At 36.0% G+C, this 17925-nt stretch overlaps 1 protein-coding gene across 6 annotated transcripts in view; it reads right to left on the bottom strand.

Moving 5' to 3' along the window:
• tbc1d4 (TBC1 domain family, member 4) overlaps positions 1–17925 on the bottom strand; it is an 83459-nt gene that overhangs the window by 40711 nt on the left and 24823 nt on the right. For all 6 annotated transcript variants that reach the window (XM_062061805.1, XM_062061803.1, XM_062061806.1 and 3 more), the window contains exons 4-11: positions 15693–15934; positions 13431–13520; positions 11817–11921; positions 11617–11749; positions 8695–8786; positions 8518–8628; positions 7947–8069; positions 2410–2469 (exon numbers count right to left, since the gene is read on the bottom strand). In XM_062061805.1, the coding sequence (XP_061917789.1) occupies positions 2410–2469; positions 7947–8069; positions 8518–8628; positions 8695–8786; positions 11617–11749; positions 11817–11921; positions 13431–13520; positions 15693–15934 (956 nt within the window). The remainder of the gene's footprint in view (positions 1–2409; positions 2470–7946; positions 8070–8517; positions 8629–8694; positions 8787–11616; positions 11750–11816; positions 11922–13430; positions 13521–15692; positions 15935–17925) is intronic.

Below are 17925 nucleotides of genomic sequence, written 5' to 3'. Positions count from 1 at the left end.
TTTCCGATATTACATTTTAACGCATATATATATATATATATATATATATATATATATATATATATATATATATATATATATATATATATATATATATATATATATATATATATATATATATATATATATATATATATATAGACTTACTTATTTTTTTACATTTTTATAACTAATACCTTTCTTGGTCCCCGGACCAAACTTGACAGAAAAAATAGTTATATATTGTATTAATTTAAAAAATGTAAAATATCAAAAAGTTTGGCCATGCCTGGGCTATTATTCCTCTTTCAGCTTTTCTTCCTCATAAGAACAAATTAAATGTTATTTCCACAATGAACTAAATCATAGAATACAAAACGGACCCTGCGCCACAATTAGACACTATGCAAAGACACATCCCTTTAAATGAAATAGTTTTTGAAAACAATATTGTAAATATGCATCATTAAATATTAAACTAACTATGCATGAAAAACTTTTAAAAACATTGATATTTCCCTACTATAACCCATTTTTGTAATACTATTTTTTGGACAGATTAAACCAAAAATACTCTTAATCTACACATTTCAAATAAGAAAAACAGCATGAACCATACAATATTCATTTATTCTTTGTTTTTATTCAGTCATTGGTGTAGCATAATATTGCTTTTAATATTGTTTTTAATATCGTTTTTAATATTGTTTTTAATTTTGTTTTTAATAGTGTTTTTAACATGGCTGTGCAGCACTTTGGAAACATTCTTGTTGTGTAAATGTGCTATATAAATAAAGTGGATTGGATTGGATTGAATATCCTACTTTTTAAAAAAACACACAAAAAACAGTAATATTGAAAGAAAATGTAAAAAATGAACATATTGTGAGTCTGAAAAGGAGCAGGAAGAAGCAACGCTTATAATGTCCAGCCCCAACATTGAGATATAATAATTTGGTCTTGATCAGCAATACAATACATAATTATCTAATGTATAACAATTTTCAGTATATATAATTACATCCACATTTATGCAGAAATATTAAACCCACTCATCATTTTCATCAACGTTCTGATATATAACAAACTGTAAATAGTAGCATTATACTTGTGTCCATGTTTTTTTCAATTATTTGAAAAATCTATTTTATTTGAATAAATATCCTCCATCGTTAAATTGTAAATTAATTAATTGAAGTTTTATAGGATGAGAATTAGGAATTTGTACGCACAAAATGTAGCAAAATGCATCCATAAAAATAGCCAAAAATCTGACAAATTCCCAACATTGGAATTTTGTTCAGATTGAATTAAAAGGTTAAAAATCCCAACAAAGAATAAGTTAACTCAAAAATATTTTTCTTTCTAAGACTGGAAAGCTCTCAAAAACAATAACAAAATTTGAAAATGTAATAATAAAAATAATGGATTAGATTTATATAACGCCTTTTTATGAGATAATCAAAGCGCTCGCAGAGAAGCCATTATTCATTCACTCCGCATTCACACTTAGGTGGACATTTAGTAAGATTATGTACCCCGCCAAAAATAATAGACTGTAATTAATTGAAAATAAAAAATATATAATGTAAAAATAAGTATTTTTCAAAATAATATTCTTTAAAAAGCATTTAAAAGCGTGAAACGTAAATTAGGATTTTGAACGTAAAAATGCACTAAAATGAGTCGAACATTTGCAGACAATCTGACAAATTTTCACAATAAGATTTTGGTGGTATAAAATTATCTGCAGTCACAAGAAAAACACAAAATATGTGAGTTAGATAAAAAAAAGGTGTCATTTGTACAAAAACAATTAAAAGCATTGAATATTTCTTACATCTATGTTTTTTTACTTTAATTTGGATTTGATGTGTTAATAATGAACAGATCCCCAAAAATTTATAAAAATATGAATAAATCTGAATATTTCCTAAAATATATTGTAAACATGATTTATTTGACCTACTTCTATTAGACCAGTCACCAATAGTTTTGTAAGATTTTTTACAAAATGTATACAGTATTGTTGAAAAATGACACTTTTTGCTGTTTTGGTGGTAATGTTCCATGATGTCTATGGATATTGTCGTTCATGTAGGTCATTGCACTTTCAGTACATCATCATTGTTACACGCTTATAAACTACATCACCATCGGCTTAATCTGTCGCTGTTTGATATACAATATGTCTCTTATGAAGTCGTCACACCGTGGTTCCACATTCTACACAACTGTGACACCGCGGCCCGAATGGCAGACTGGCAGGCGCACATAAGCCTTGGCCTGCGTTGCGTCCTCTGTATCGTTATTGCGTGACCACGTGAGCACGCAGCAGCATGTGACTGGAAGGTCATGTATCATAAGTTTTTCAAAGAAAAAAAAAAAAAAAGAGATGTCAATTCCCAGAATGCTCAAAAGAACACTTACTCTTTCAAAGCTGCTCATGCTTCCCATGCTTCCCAAACGCCCTCGCATCCGGCTGGCCCCCTGGAGATGACAACATGGACCAATCAATGACAAGCATAATATTTATTATTATTAACATAATAATCGCTAGTATTCTAATGTAATAACGATGCAACACTAGAAAAGACAAACCTTTACTGATTAGTTTTTCAAATGATATTTTCAATAAATGTATTCATTAATCATTGCATCTTTAGTAAGGCCAATTGCACTTACCCCCCTTTTAAATCAACACTTACAGTACCAGTACAAGTTGACTTGATGTGCTTAATTGGGTTTCATTGTATCCATTAAAGGCCTACTGAAATGATTTTTTTTTATTTAAACGGGGATAGCAGATCCATTCTATGTGTCGTACTTGATCATTTCGCGATATTGACATATTTTTGCTGAAAGGATTTAGTAGAGAACATCGACAATAAAGTTCGCAACTTTTGCTCGCTGATAAAAAAAAGCCTTGCCTGTAGCGGAAGTAGCGTGACGTCACAGGAGCTAGTATTCCTCACAATTCCCCGTTGTTTACAATGGAGCGAGAGAGATTCGGACCGAGAAAGTGACGATTACCCCATTAATTTGAGCGAGGATGAAAGATTCGTAGATGAGGAACGTTACAGTGAAGGACTTGAGAGGCAGTGATGGACGTATCTTTTTTCGCTCTGACCGTAACTTAGGTACAAGCTGGCTCATTGGATTCCACACTCTCTCCTTTTTCTATTGTAGATCACGGATTTGTATTTTAAACCACCTGGGATACTATATCCTCTTGAAAATGAGAGTCGAGCATGCGAAATGGACATTTAAAGTGACTTTTATCTCCAAGACAATACATCGGTGACACACTTAGCTACTGAGCTAACGTGATAGCATCGTTCTCAAATAAAGATAGAAACAAAATAAATAAACCCCTGACTGGAAGGATAGACAGAAGACCAACAATACTATAAAACCATGTACATGTAACTACACGGTTAAAAATTCTCAGCCTGGTAAGGCTTAACTATGCTGTTGCTAATGACGCTAAGGCTAATTTAGCAACTTAGCAACCGGACCTCACAGAACTATGATAAAACATTAGCGCTCCACCTACGCCAGCCAGCCCTCATCTTCCCATCAACACCCGTGCTCACCTGCGTTCCAGCGATCAACGGCGCGACGAAGGACTTCACCCGTGGGTTTGGCGGCAAGCATCAGCTAGGCGTCTTCTAAGTAAGTAGTCCTTGTTGTGTTGCTGTAAGTATTGTACTTAGCCGCTAAGACACCGATCGATCCCACCTACAACGTTCTTCTTTGCAGTCTCCATTGTTCATTAAACAAATTGCAAAAGATTCACCAACACAGATGTCCAGAATACTGTGGAATTTTGTCGTAGAAAACAAGAGGCTTTTCTATCGGGTCCGATGGGGTCCAACCACTTCCGTAGATTTTCTGACGTCACGCGCATAAATCATATCCAAAGGAGTTTTTCAACCGGAAGTGTGGCGGGAATTTTAAAATGTCACTTAATAAGTTAACCCGGCCGTATTGGCATGTGTTGCAATGTTAAGATTTCATCATTAGTATATAAACTATCAGACTGCGTGGTCGCTAGTAGTGGCTTTCAGTAGGCCTTTAAAGCATGTTCAATTGTATTTACAACCCCCAAGGTATGCGATAATAGTGTCCAACATCACAAAATGCCACAAATTCAGTCTGCCATTTTGAATATTCCGCTTCAAACGTCTTCAGCAATTTCCGTAGATTCGTGGTCGGATGACGTCACTGGAGCTAAGCTTCTGCACTCCGACCATGTAATTACAACACCCAAAAGCAGTGAAGTTGGCACGTTGTGTAAATGGTAAATAAAAACAGAATACAATGATTTGCAAATAATGTTCAATAAAGCTGCATCCGTTTAACACTCGGCTTCTTTGTGTTCGGGCTCCAAAATATAAGGATCTGGATCATAATTTGTTCCAAAGTAATTGTTGTTGACGCTCATGAAGTCTGCTTGATTAGCATCGTTGTTGATGGGGAAGGGGTCTGTGGTACTCTACGTCACGGATCACATGACCGTGTTGGTGTTAACGCACTTTGTGTCTTTTTACGCATTGAAATCAGAAAGGACGCAAATACAATTTTTTTTTTTTTTACCGATTATTGCTCTCCGCCGGTGTTTTGTTTTGTTTATATTTGCCGGGTGAAATGATCAATTATTAATTATTGGTTGACTTCAAAGTAAAATGTGAGATATAACAGGATAATGCATACATTTATCATTTGTTTTCAAAACGCTTACCGTATTTTTCAGACTATAAGTCGCACCGGCCGAAAATAAATAATAAAGAAGGAAAAAAAACATCTACCGTATTTCCTTGAATTGGCGCAGGGAATATAGTATTCGCACGTCTAGAATTACTGCCGGGTCAAACTCGTTTCTCAAAATAATTAACGCATGCTTGGCCTTATCGCCGGTTCATTATTAACGCCGGATCAAATTCGTTTCGCAAAATATTAATTTTATTATCGCATGTCTATAATTTTCGCCGGGTCAAACTCGTTTCGCAAAATATTTAGCATATGGCTAGAACATCTGCCGGGTCAAATTCGTTATGTCACGAGTGACGCTTTACCTGTCCTCATTTTCAAAATGGAGGAAGCTGCTTTCAGTAGTTTGCAATCGCACAAAGGAAAAAAGATAAAGAGCTATTCAGTAGGATTTAAAGTACAAGCTATTGAATACCGGTACAGTATGCTAAAAAGAACAGTAAGCAGCTATGTTTTATTAATATACCGTAGCTGCGTGTGTCAAATACTGTATGAGTCATTAAACCTCCTGGTGGTAGAGGGCGCTGCCGCGCTAGTGATCCTTCTTGCGACTTCCGGTACTGCAGAAGAAGTGACAACACGCAGCAAGAGATTTTTGTTTATTTTTTTCTCTCGCCTGAACTTTTACTTTTAACATGGAGGATTACATACCGGTATCTAAAATAAAACAGTTTTCTAAACTGGACTTTCAGTGGAAGCAGGAAGTAATAATTAAAGGAATATCTCCATCGAGACGGAGAGACTTTTAAAACTGAAGAAAGAAAATAATGAAGACTTCTATAACCAAGTTATCGATGCTTTTGGTCAGAAGGAGCTGCAAATGGACTCCATTTATAAGTACAGGTAAGACCATAATAACGTTTTTTTCATTAAATGTGCTTTTCATGATGGTATGCTTACATCACACTCAAAGCGCACGCCTAAATTTACCGCATTCCTTTTGGTAAACGCCGGAGTGAGAAGAGGTTTTAAAATAATTACCGCATGCACGGCCATCCCGCAGGCTTCCGGTAAACGCCGGAGTGACAGGAGGTTTTAAATTAATTAACGCCCCTGCGGCTATTCAAGGAAATACGGTATAAGTCGCACTGGAGTATAAGTCGCATTTTTTGGGGATATGTATTTGATAAAATCCAACAGCAAGAATAGACATTTGAAAGGCAATTTAAAATAAATTAAGAATAGTGAACAACAGGCTGAATAAGTGTACGTTATATGAGGCATAAATAACCAACTGCTATGTTAACGTAACATATTATGGTAAGAGTCATTCAAATAACTATAACATATAGAACATGCTATACGTTTACCAAACAATCTGTCACTCCTGATCGCTAAATCCCATGAAATCTTCTTCCTCGTTGTCTCTCCTGGTATGCGCCGCTAGCGTCCTTTCTTTCTGCTGCTCGATCGCCGTTTTCTGCTTCATATTTCACTACGTGCGGCTTGTAATCTGCAGTATATGATTTCCTTTTCGCTGCCATTTTTGTTCAGCCCTTCTCAGTTTTTTTTTTAAATGATCCATTTTAATAGCCACGGCAGTAGCATATAGCATATAGCAGTTAGCATCCCATGACCCTCCCCCGCCAAATTCTTATTGGTTGACGTGCGTGTGACGATTGCTGACATTTGCTTCGTCTCCTACGTGAATGAGATAAATAATATTATTTGATATTTTACGGTAATGTGTTAATCATTTCACACATAAATCGCTCCGGGGTATAAGTCGCACCCACGGCCAAACTATGAAAAAAACTGCGATTTTTAATCCGAAAAATACGGTACAAAAAAGTGGGACCCCATCAAGTCATAAAAATGGGGTCCCACAGTAACCCATTTTGAAAATTCCTAGCACCAACACTGTTGATACTATAATGACCATATCCAGGGTTTCCCACACATTCATTTATTTGTGGCGGCCCGCCACGAAAGAATTATGTCCGCCACAAATTTAAAAAAAAAAATTTAAAGTAAAAATAAAAATAAAAAATAAAAATAAATTTTTTTTGGTTTTTTTGTTTTGTTGTTTTTTTGTGTTTTTTTGTCCTGTCCAGCTTCTCGGGCAAATCATATAATTGATGTAGATGCCCATATCGGCTGTTCAGATTTACTTTACAAAAGAGAAGTGTAGGATACTTCTCTTGTTGCCTTATTTGTATTTGACTTTATTAAATGTATTTATATTAGAAACACAACATGTGTATATAACAAAGGGTGCAAAGTCTGCAGGCAGTAGGAAACACATGGTTAAGTGTAGGGAGTAAAACTGATGGCAGTCTAAAGTTCAAGATTTTTTGGAACTCTTTGTTCAGTGGATCAGATGTTTGATGAAGCTCTGTGTCTATCTACCACCACTACTGTTTTATGTTTATTTGTTACTGACTGTGGCAGGACACCTCTGCCTCTGTTTCACTTTATGTTGCTGGTAAATAATATGGTTGTAGTAGTAGGCTAAAGTTAAATGATTTAGTATGCACTAATTAAAGGGGCAGAGCTTTGAGACATTTTAGCTTTTATATTTTATAAGATATATTTTTTGTAAGAACCACAGTTAATAAATATATTTCAGTGAATAACTTATTGTTCAAATCTGTATATAAATATGTACATGAAGTGTTGTAATTATATTGTAAAATGGATGGATGGATGGACGTTTAAAACAAAACTGTTATTAATTAGTAAGTATACATTTTTTGAGCCTTTTTAGAGAAAATCAAATCATTGTAGTAAATTATGCAAATTACTCAATGATGTCATGGTTACCACGCCCATAGCCACGCCCCCACCGCCACAGGTATCTTGGCAGTTTATGGGAAACACTGATATCTATTTATTCGCAAACTTTGTAGGTCTTTTGGGGTCATAAATCAGATATAGCTTCAATATAGGGGCAACTTTTAGCCGTCATACTGGTACTTGAAAGAATTCTTCAATGAAGGATAAATATTTCCCAGCTGTTTTCTTCTATGAGGTCATCAATAAAATCTATGAGAAAATAACAGATGGCAGCCGGGGCCTCAGCCCAGAGATCAGCCTGGATCTTGCTCCGGAAGTCTGATTACTCTGCATGCAGATATGGGTCAATCCAAATCCCCGACAGGACAGCGAAACAAAACAAAACATGCAGCAGCGGGCGAGGACAAAAGGGTGTCCTGTGGCAGACACACCCTGTCACCTGAGGCGGAGACACTTACCCTGGCCAGGATGTTCTCCAGGGAGGTGGTGAGGGACGAGCGAGCTTTATTTTTAAGGATGTCCAATTTGAAGCGGCTGCCTGTGGATGCGGCGTCCCCCGCCGACGCGTTGCTCGCCGCGTTCTAAAGACAATGGCAGGAGATAATACAAATATCACAACAATGGCTGACAGTTTTTATTACAGTGCAGCCCCTAAAACTAAACACCTCTGTGCACATACCACAAGGTTGACTGTTCCATTATTGTTTACCATTAATGGTGTGTCACTTCTTTTTGCACTTGTATGACTGTCAAAATGCTACCTTGGAACATTTTTTAGGCCTTTTTAGAGAAAATCATATCATTGTAGTAAATTATGCAAATTACTCAATGATGTCATGGTGACCACGCCCATAGCCACGCCCCCACCGCCACAGGTATCTTGGCAGTTTATGGGAAACACTGCACTTGTATATGATTTTTTTTAACGTTTGTATGACATTTTGGGGTCTGAAAAGGTGATAGCACTAAACAACTAATTATTCCCTAAGCAAATCAGAGCTTTTTTTCCTGCCACTCACACACAGTTACCTGGGGGGTCTCTCCAATATGGAGGTGAGTTTTCTGCTTGCTTTCACAAAGCTGTCTGAGATGAAGAATGACCAGCTCGTTCTCCTCTTGGTCTGAAGCGGGCTTGAGTCTCTGCACAACAGAAAAACAAATAATAGTTTGAAGTCAACGGCTAACTAAAACGCTACGAAGGCTTACCTGAAGTCGCTCGAAGACGTCCACTTGCTCATTGTCAGCCAGCTGGGAGACATACTTCTGGATGGCCAGCTTTGCTCGTGGCGGGTAGAGGCCTGGGAAAGAGCAAACGTTGACAATGAGAATGTGGTGGCATGATGTCATGTGACGTGCACGGCTGGCTCTTTACTTGGATCAAGTTTGTTTTAAGGTACTTTCTCCTACCGTCTAATGTGGCATGCTACTTTAAATCAAATGTGTTACCAGTGGCAAGGTTGTTAATTGTACAGACAACACCAATCAGTTGTGGCTTATTATGAAATAAATAAATATAACTACTGCTGTCTACAAAGTTGTCACGTTGTGTAATTCGTAAATAAAAAGAGAATATAATGATTTGCAAATCCTTTTCAACTTATATTCAATTGAATAGACTGCAAAGACAAAATATTTCATGTTCACACTGAGAAACATATATTTTTTTGCAAATCATCATTAACTTAGAATTTAATGGCAGCAAAAAAGTTGGCACGGGGGCATTTTTACCACTGTGTTACATGGCCTTTCCTTTTAACAACACTCAGTAAACGTTTGGGAAGTGAGGAGACACATTTTTGAAGCTTTTCAGGTGGAATTATTTCCTATTCTTGCTTGATGTACAGCTTAAGTTGTTCAACAGTCTCCATTGTGGTATTTTAGGCTTCACACATTTTCAATGGGAGACAGGTCTGGACTACAGGCAGGCCAGTCTAGTACCCGCACTCTTTTACTATGAAGCCACGTTGATGTAACACGTGGCTTGGCATTGTCTTGCTGAAATAAGCAGGGGCGTCCATGGTAACGTTGCTTGGATGGCAACATATGTTGCTCCAAAAGCTGTACGTACCTTTCAGCATTAATGGTGCCTTCACAGATGTGTAAGTTACCCATGTCTTGGGCACTAATACACCCCCATACCATCACACATGTTGCCTTTTACACTTTGCGCTTATAACAATCTGGATTGTTCTTTTCCTCTTCGCTCCAGAAGACATGACGTCCACAATTTCCAAAAACAATTTCAAATGTGGACTCGTCAGACCACAGAACACTTTTCCACTCTGCATCAGTCCATTTTAGATGAGCTCGGGGCCAGCGAAGCCGGCAGCGTTTCTGGGTGTTGTTGATAAACGGCTTTGGCTTTGCATAGGAGAGTTTCAACTTGCACTTACAGATGTAGCGACCAACTGTAGTTACTGACAGTGGTTTTTTGAAGTCTTCCTGAGCCTATGTGGTGATATCCTTTACACACTGATGTCGCTTTTTGATGCAGTACAGCCTGAGGGACCCATGGTCCGTAATATCATGGCTTACGTGCAGTGATTTCTCCAGATTCTCTTTGATGATATTACGGAGTGTAGATGGTGAAATCCCTAAATTCCTTGCAATAGCTGCTTGAGAAATGTTGTTCTTGTACTGTTCGAGAATTTTCTCATACATTTGTTCACAAAGTGGTGACCCTCACCCCATCCTTGTTTGTGAATGACTGAGCATTGTACACCCTGGACAAGTCACCACCTCATCGCAGGGCCAACACAGATAGACAACATTCACACACTCGGGACCATTTAGTGTTGCCAATCAACCTATCCTCAGGTCATACAGCAGTTTTAATTATGATGGATGTTTTTACTTATGTGCATATACACTTTTTTCAACATACCAGTAAATACAAATTAGAATTTAAATAATGTTTAACCAATTTAATTTCAGATAGTTTTGATGTTGTATTACGTTCTACCAGGGTCGGCCCGTGGCATAGGCCGTATAGGCAAATGCTAAGGGCGCCGTCCATCAGGGGGCGCCACGCCAGTGCCACAAATGTTGGAGAAAAAAAAAAAAAAAAAAGTTGGTACTATTATTTCTAAATACAAAAAATTATCCCACGTTAATTAAAATGCAAAGTAAAGCCTATTTAATAGAAATATTATTTGTTACAACATTACGCCCCCCCCTATCCCCCCGCACGGTGCGCCCCCTCCCTTCCCATACCATGACTCTTACCACATCAAAAAATCAACACAAGATGTCAAAACGGCCAAAACTGTCAGGTGCCCAGGGAAGAAAAAAGAGAAAAGAAGAGGAGAAACGAGAAAAAGACAGAGGTAGCAGGTAGGTAACGTTAGCCTACATGAAATTATTTGTCTGTTACAGAATGTGATAGTAACCTGGCTTTTTAGCATTAAGCTAATGTTACATAATTCGGCAATTGCTAATCAATAAATAGCTGGTTCTGTTTTAACGACGGGTTAATATTGTGGAGGGGGCTAAATTGTTATGGAAAATAATAATGTAACGTTAGGTAATTACAGTACTCCCAACTTACATTCCTCAGGGACATTTGTATTAGATCTTTTAAGCAGGTGTTTTTTGTTGACATTGTTATTGCCTTCTGGTTAGCTAATGTTTGCCCTGCAGGTAATAGTCACTTTTCCACCCCTTTATATATTAGGTATAGTTGTAAGCCTAGTTGTTAAAGTGCACATTATTAATGTTAATTAAGCAATATCACATGAGAGGGAATGCTGTTTTTTAATTTGAGCACTGCTGTGATTCGGTTAAAGATAATCATAACATAACATTCTCATATAATATGTTAATTTGCAAGTAAAAAAAAAGGTCAAAGACAAAGCTATTCGGTTTCTTGTGAGTATATACACTTCACTGCCGATGTGGGGGGGGGGCGCCACCTAAAATCTTGCCTAGGGCGCCAGATTGGTTAGGGCCAGGCCTGCGTTTTACATTGGTTGCTATGCAGAATTCCCGGTGGTAAATTCACAGGAAATTGGTATTTACTGGCCACACCCATTAGGTTGTTTTAAAGGTACTTCGAGAACACATCTAGACATGTTTATTCATAGAGAATAATTTTGCTGATCTGTATGAACTATAAACGGAACGATGTACCTTCAATGCGCTCGCAGAGCTTGTGCAAGTCGTGCATGGGGCAGGCCTCGCATAACTGGATCTGAGTCTTGCTGCTCTGCAAGGCGGCTGCTGTGCTGAAGGCCTGCTTCAGGGTCAGCATCACCTCTTCCACCTTCACACATACAAAACAAATATATACATTTTTTATTTTTTTTTACGAGGTCCTGCGAGGGACTAACCAGGGATTCGCTGGCGCACTGGAAGACGAAGCACACGTACTGGCTGGGGCCAGATTCTGACAGGTCGCGACAGATGAATCCAAAATGATCCGTTTCCTTGATACCCTGGAAGTAGGAGAGCAGAACACTATCTTCATGAAAGAGAACAATATGCTTCTATTAAACATCAAAATTCTAATAGAGCAAAATTAAGTTTTTGGGGTTCATCAAGGTTTCATTTGGGACCTCTTATTTCTAATGCACAAAACCCAAAACCAGTGAAGTTGTCCCGTTGTGTAAAAGATAAATATATATTTGCAAATCCTTTTCAACTTATATTCAATAGAATAGACTGCAAAGACAAGATATTTCATGTTCATACTGAGAAATTTCTTTTTTTTTTGCAAATAATCATTAACTAATCAATTAAATGGCAGCAACACATTGCAAAAAAGTTGTCACAGGGGCATTTTTACCAGTGTTACATGGCCTTTCCTTTTAACAACACTCAGTAAAGGTTTGGGAACTGAGGAGACATTTTTTAGCTTTTCAGGTGGAATTCTTTTACATTCTTGCTTGATGTACAGCCTAAGTTGTTCAAAAAGTCTCAGTTGTGGCATTTTAGGCTTCATAATGCACCACACATTTTCAATGGGAGACAGGTCTGGACTACAGACAGGCCAGTCTATGTATATATATATACATATGTATATATATATATATATATATACATATAAAATACATAAATATACATATATACACACATATACAGTATATACACACATATACAGTATATACACGTATACACATATGTATATATATTTATACAGTATATATATATATATGTAAATATAGATGTATATATACACAGTATATGTATATATACAGATATATACACACATATATATATTTATACACATACGTATACAGTATACATATAAGACAAAACCTCTATTTTTACAGATGTATTCTTTATTTGTAAATATACATATACACATATATATATATATATATATATATATATATATATATATATATATATATATATATATATATATATATATATATGTGTATATATATGTGTGTATATATATATGTGTATATATATATATATGTGTGTGTATATATATATATATATATATATATATATATATATATATATATATATATATATATATATATATATATATATATATATATATATACACACACATAAATATATACACACACACATATATATGTATAGTATAGTGTCTTCAAAGTGTGCATAATTTTACTAACATAGGGACTTTTGTCAAGGCTAGAACCAATTAATCATGTTTTCATTGTTTCTTATGGGGAACTCTGCTTCACTATAAAACTTTTTGATTTACGAACCATGTTCAAGGACCAATTAAGTTCGTAAATCGAGGTTCCACTCTACAATATGCACTATTATCTATGGATTTACCAATAGTTTTCCATATTTGTTCCATATACATACTTATTCACCATCGAGACTTTTATCTACCACTACGTCGAATGTCTACTAAGCGATGTACGCAAAACGAGTTCCAAAATGTTGCTGCAATTGGGACATCGGTGGTCAAAACACACGTCCAGGATTGTGTATTTCTGACAGAAAAACCCCCTCACCTGACAACAAGATGAAATATCTTTGAAGTTCTTTTCCAGCACCACTGTCTTGCTGTCTGGACTGATGAGGTTGACTTCAAAACGGCCGACCTGTGTAGAAAAAAAACAAAAATCATGTTCAGCTTGATAGGTTGATTGACACAACAAAACCTGCAAGTGCATCGTGAAAAGTGGCAATCCAGCTTCCAAATCAATGTCACTAATGATGTTCTTGCTGTGTAACAAATTGAGTCGTGCACTTAAGACTATAATTAGCCTCATGTGGAAATGTGCTGAGAGGGACAGCTGGGCCGCGCTGCAGCTTGCATTGCTTTTCCTTTCAATGAGAAAAAAACACATGCCACGTTACAAGCTGCTCTTTACAGCAGCACGGAGGAGTTGCAACCCGTTTAGAACTAGGCGGTACCGCAGCGAGCCTGTCAAGTGCACGTAAAAGTGATTTGCAGAGTCAGGCAGGCATTAGCTGCAGCGGGTACATTTAGAGTGAAGCTCTATTAAGCTAACACCAGGACTTGTGACTTGAAGTCCACAAAGAATAGATCAAATGTTTAAGAATTGCCGTTGTGCAGGGATGTGTGACAAGTCATAGCACGGCGTGCAACAGGCGTAAGCAGACTTGTCTGAAGCATGCTTCTCCAGCATTATGAAAGTTTTTGATTTTAAGCCAAAACAAAAAAACTGCCGAAACTAAAAAGTAACCTCCCAAAATGTGTCGTGATGGGCACTGCTGTGTATACTTATTAGCACTGCTGATCTTTTAAGAGGGATTTGGTATAAAGTGATAAACACAGCTTTCTAAAGTAAACTTACAAATGTAATAAATGTATGCAAATATGTATATTTTGTCCTAGTTATATTGTCATGTAAAAACACAACTTTAATATATTTATTTTATATAAATGTTATACTTGCGTTTGATATTTGAACAGTAATATTTGTTTGAAATATTTGTTCATTTTTACAATACAATAGTGCAATACACTGTTTCGCAGTTTTTTCTTTTAAAGATTTCACTTAATTATTCAATTAATTTTGTACAATTGTACTTTACAAAACATATCAAAATGTAATTTTACATAGAGCAACTGTACATCAAGTTAAAATGATTACAAAAGATATGTTGCTTTTGTTTTACACGTTTTAAAAAATTACACACAAAAACAATTTCTATAGATGAATTTTTTATTATTTGTTATTATTACAATATATAGCTGTATATGTATGTGTATACATACACACACATAAAGCTGTATTGTGTAGATAGAAAAATACATATATTTTTATTCATTTATATTTTTGGAATTAATTCTTTATTGAAAGACAATGAAAGACAGTTTATTTAGCAGCAGTGGAGATGGAAGTATCATCATTTAAAAATAATACAAATTAAAGAGCACAATATAAACTATAAATAAGCGGGATAAAAGTTGTATTTCATTTTTTTTATAACCACAGTATAGTGTACTGTAGTCCAATATAAATACTACATTTTTAAACCTGTTTTTTAAATTTGTAAATATATACAGTACAGGCCAAAAGTTTGGACACACCTTCTCATTTCAATGTGTTTTCTTTATTTTCATGACTATTTACATTGTAGATTGTCACTGAAGGCATCAAAACTATGACACCTGTGAAGTGAAAACCATTTCAGGCGACTACCTCTTGAAGCTCATGCAGAGAATGCCAAGAGTGTGCAAAACAGTAATCAGAGCAAAGGGTGGCTATTTTGAAGCAACTAGAATATAAAACATGTTTTCAGCTATTTCATCTTTTTTTGTTATGTACATAACTCCACATGTGTTCATTCATAGTTTAGATGTGACAATCTACAATGTAAATAGTCATGAAAATAAACATTGAATGAGGTGTGTCCAAACTTTTGGCCTGTACTGTATATTTAATTAAATATAATCTTATTATAAATAATAATTTAAAATATTGTGCGTTTTTATTAACCTTTTTTTTAATAGATTTTTTATAGATTTATCTTGCCTTTTTAATCGTCCATAATAGGATCCATCATAAAGTTCAATGTGTACTTTGCAGTCCAAGTCAAGGTTTAGTTTGTGGGTCTGTGTTTGTTTATTAATGCATTTACCAATTTAGGCTCTAATGTTTACACTTGCATGACGTGTAAAAAGAGCTCTTTCACATCCACCTCATCCTGCAAAGCTTCGGCGTGCATAGCAAGCAGCAGTGCAGCGTTTCATCAATGGACCGACTGTCTCCAACCAACTCTGGGGTCTCCATCTGGCTTACCTGGAAGAGCATGGTTCGGTTTTTGTCCGAATCGGACGGCTGGACGTGGTTCGGAGCGCTGGCGTGTCTGCGGCGTGCGGGGTCCTTGGCGACGGGCCCTTCGCCGGGCTTCCTCTGCAGACCTCCAGCCATGCTGCTGCAGCGCGTGCGAAACTCCTGCGGTTCCTGAAAGCCCGAATCTTCCAGGATGCACTCGGGGAAGGTTCCTCTCAGGCTGCTCTGACTGGCGCTGCTGGACAGGCCTGAACATTAGACATGTTCAGAGTTACAATGGCCATTCACAGCTTTGGCTGTAGGCAACCTCCTGATGTCGTTGTTTATTATTAAGTAGCTGCATTTGAATGGTTGCTGGAACACTTCATCCACACAGAAGAACACCTGTACACTGCTTGGCGTTATTCTCCTCCAGTAAGCATGTAGATGTTGGAAGTGATTCTTCCGTTTGATGGTTATTAATGTCTGATTTATATTAGTGTGTGATGGCTCTTAAACTGCCTGCTATCTTCATCACAAACACAGACAGACAGTCTTCAATGGAGAATGAACCATGCACACTGCTGCTAAACATGTCTTCACTTGGACCCCTCAGCTCCCGAGGACCCCTTAGCTGCCCGTTAAGGTGTCAAAAGAAAAAGATGACTATTTCCTGTACTAAACAGCACAATTATACTCGGGAATTTACAACAGTCGGGATGCATTTTTTAAAGGAATGTGCCACGTATGCTTAAAATGATCAAAATTAGAGATGTCCGATAATATCGGCAGACCGATATTATCGGACATCTCTAATTTTGATCATTTTAAGCATACGTGGCACATTCCTTTAAAAAATGCATCCCGACTGTTGTAAATGCGATAAATGCGTTAAAATGTAATATCGGAAATTATCGGTATCGTTTTTTTTATTATCAGTATCGTTTTTTTATTTTTTTATTTTTTTAATTTTTTATTAAATCCACATAAAAAACACAAGATACACTTACAATTAGTGCAACAAGCCAAAAAACCTCCCTCCCCCATTTACACTCATTCACACAAAAGGGTTGTTTCTTTCTGTTATTAATATTCTGCTTCCTACATTATATATCAATATATATCAATACAGTCTGCAAGGGATACAGTCCGTAAGCACACATGATTGTGCGTGCTGCTGCTCCACTAATAGTACTAACCTTTAACAGTTAATTTGACTAATTTTCCTTAATTACTAGTTTCTATGTAACTGTTTTTATATTGTTTTACTTTCTTTTTTATTCAAGAAAATGTTTTTAATTGATTTATCTTATTTTATTTGATTCATTTTTTTAAAAAGTACCTTATCTTCACCATACCTGGTTGTCCAAATTAGGCATAATAATGTGTTAATTCCACGACTGTATATATCGGTTGTTATTTGTATCGGTTGATATCGGTATCGGTAATTAAAGAGTTGGACAATATCGGCATATCGGATATCGGCAAAAAGCCATTATCGGACATCCCTAATCAAAATACATAAATGTTATTATAAATATGCCCATTACTACATTACGTACATACTTACATCATGTATATAAAACCTTAATGGAGGTGTTTGGATGTTTTTTAAGGGCTTTATAGGCAGAATAGAGCGGCTCCAATAAGCTCCATTGCAAGCAGACTTTTGATCGAATTTATTGTGGGAATGCTCCAAAGCATTCACACATTTGGCTTTCTACACCTAAATTAACCTATTTATTATTATTAATATTATTATTGTGTGAATGCTTTGGAGCATTCACACAATAATAATAATAATAATATGGTTTTCTACACCAAAATTCATCTATTTATTATTTTTAATATTATTATTGTGTGAATGCTTTGGAGCATTCACACAATAATAATAATAATAATAATAATAATAATATGGTTTTCTACACCAAAATTCATCTATTTATTATTATTCATATTATTATTGTGTGAATGCTTTGGAGCATTCATACAATAATAATAATAATAATAATAATAATAAGGTTTTCTACACCAAAATTCATCTATTTATTATTATTATTCAACTTATTATTATTCTTCTCCAAATTTTGGCGCGCTCTACCTTCCACATTGTTCACCCGATTCAAACCATTCCAACTTCAAACTGTTCAGCCTCTACGGGAATCGCGGGCTTTCCCTTGAGAAATTCCAAAAATTCCCAGATTTCCCAGAATTCCAGGTTTTCCGGGACATTTTTCCCATTCAAAATGAATTAAGTCAT

This window comes from Entelurus aequoreus, linkage group LG10 (genome assembly GCF_033978785.1).
Source record: "Entelurus aequoreus isolate RoL-2023_Sb linkage group LG10, RoL_Eaeq_v1.1, whole genome shotgun sequence".
In the NCBI taxonomy this organism is placed as follows: domain Eukaryota; kingdom Metazoa; phylum Chordata; class Actinopteri; order Syngnathiformes; family Syngnathidae; genus Entelurus; species Entelurus aequoreus.
The sequence above is the reverse complement of the archived record's forward strand: the minus strand, read 5'-3'. Positions and strand labels throughout refer to the sequence as shown.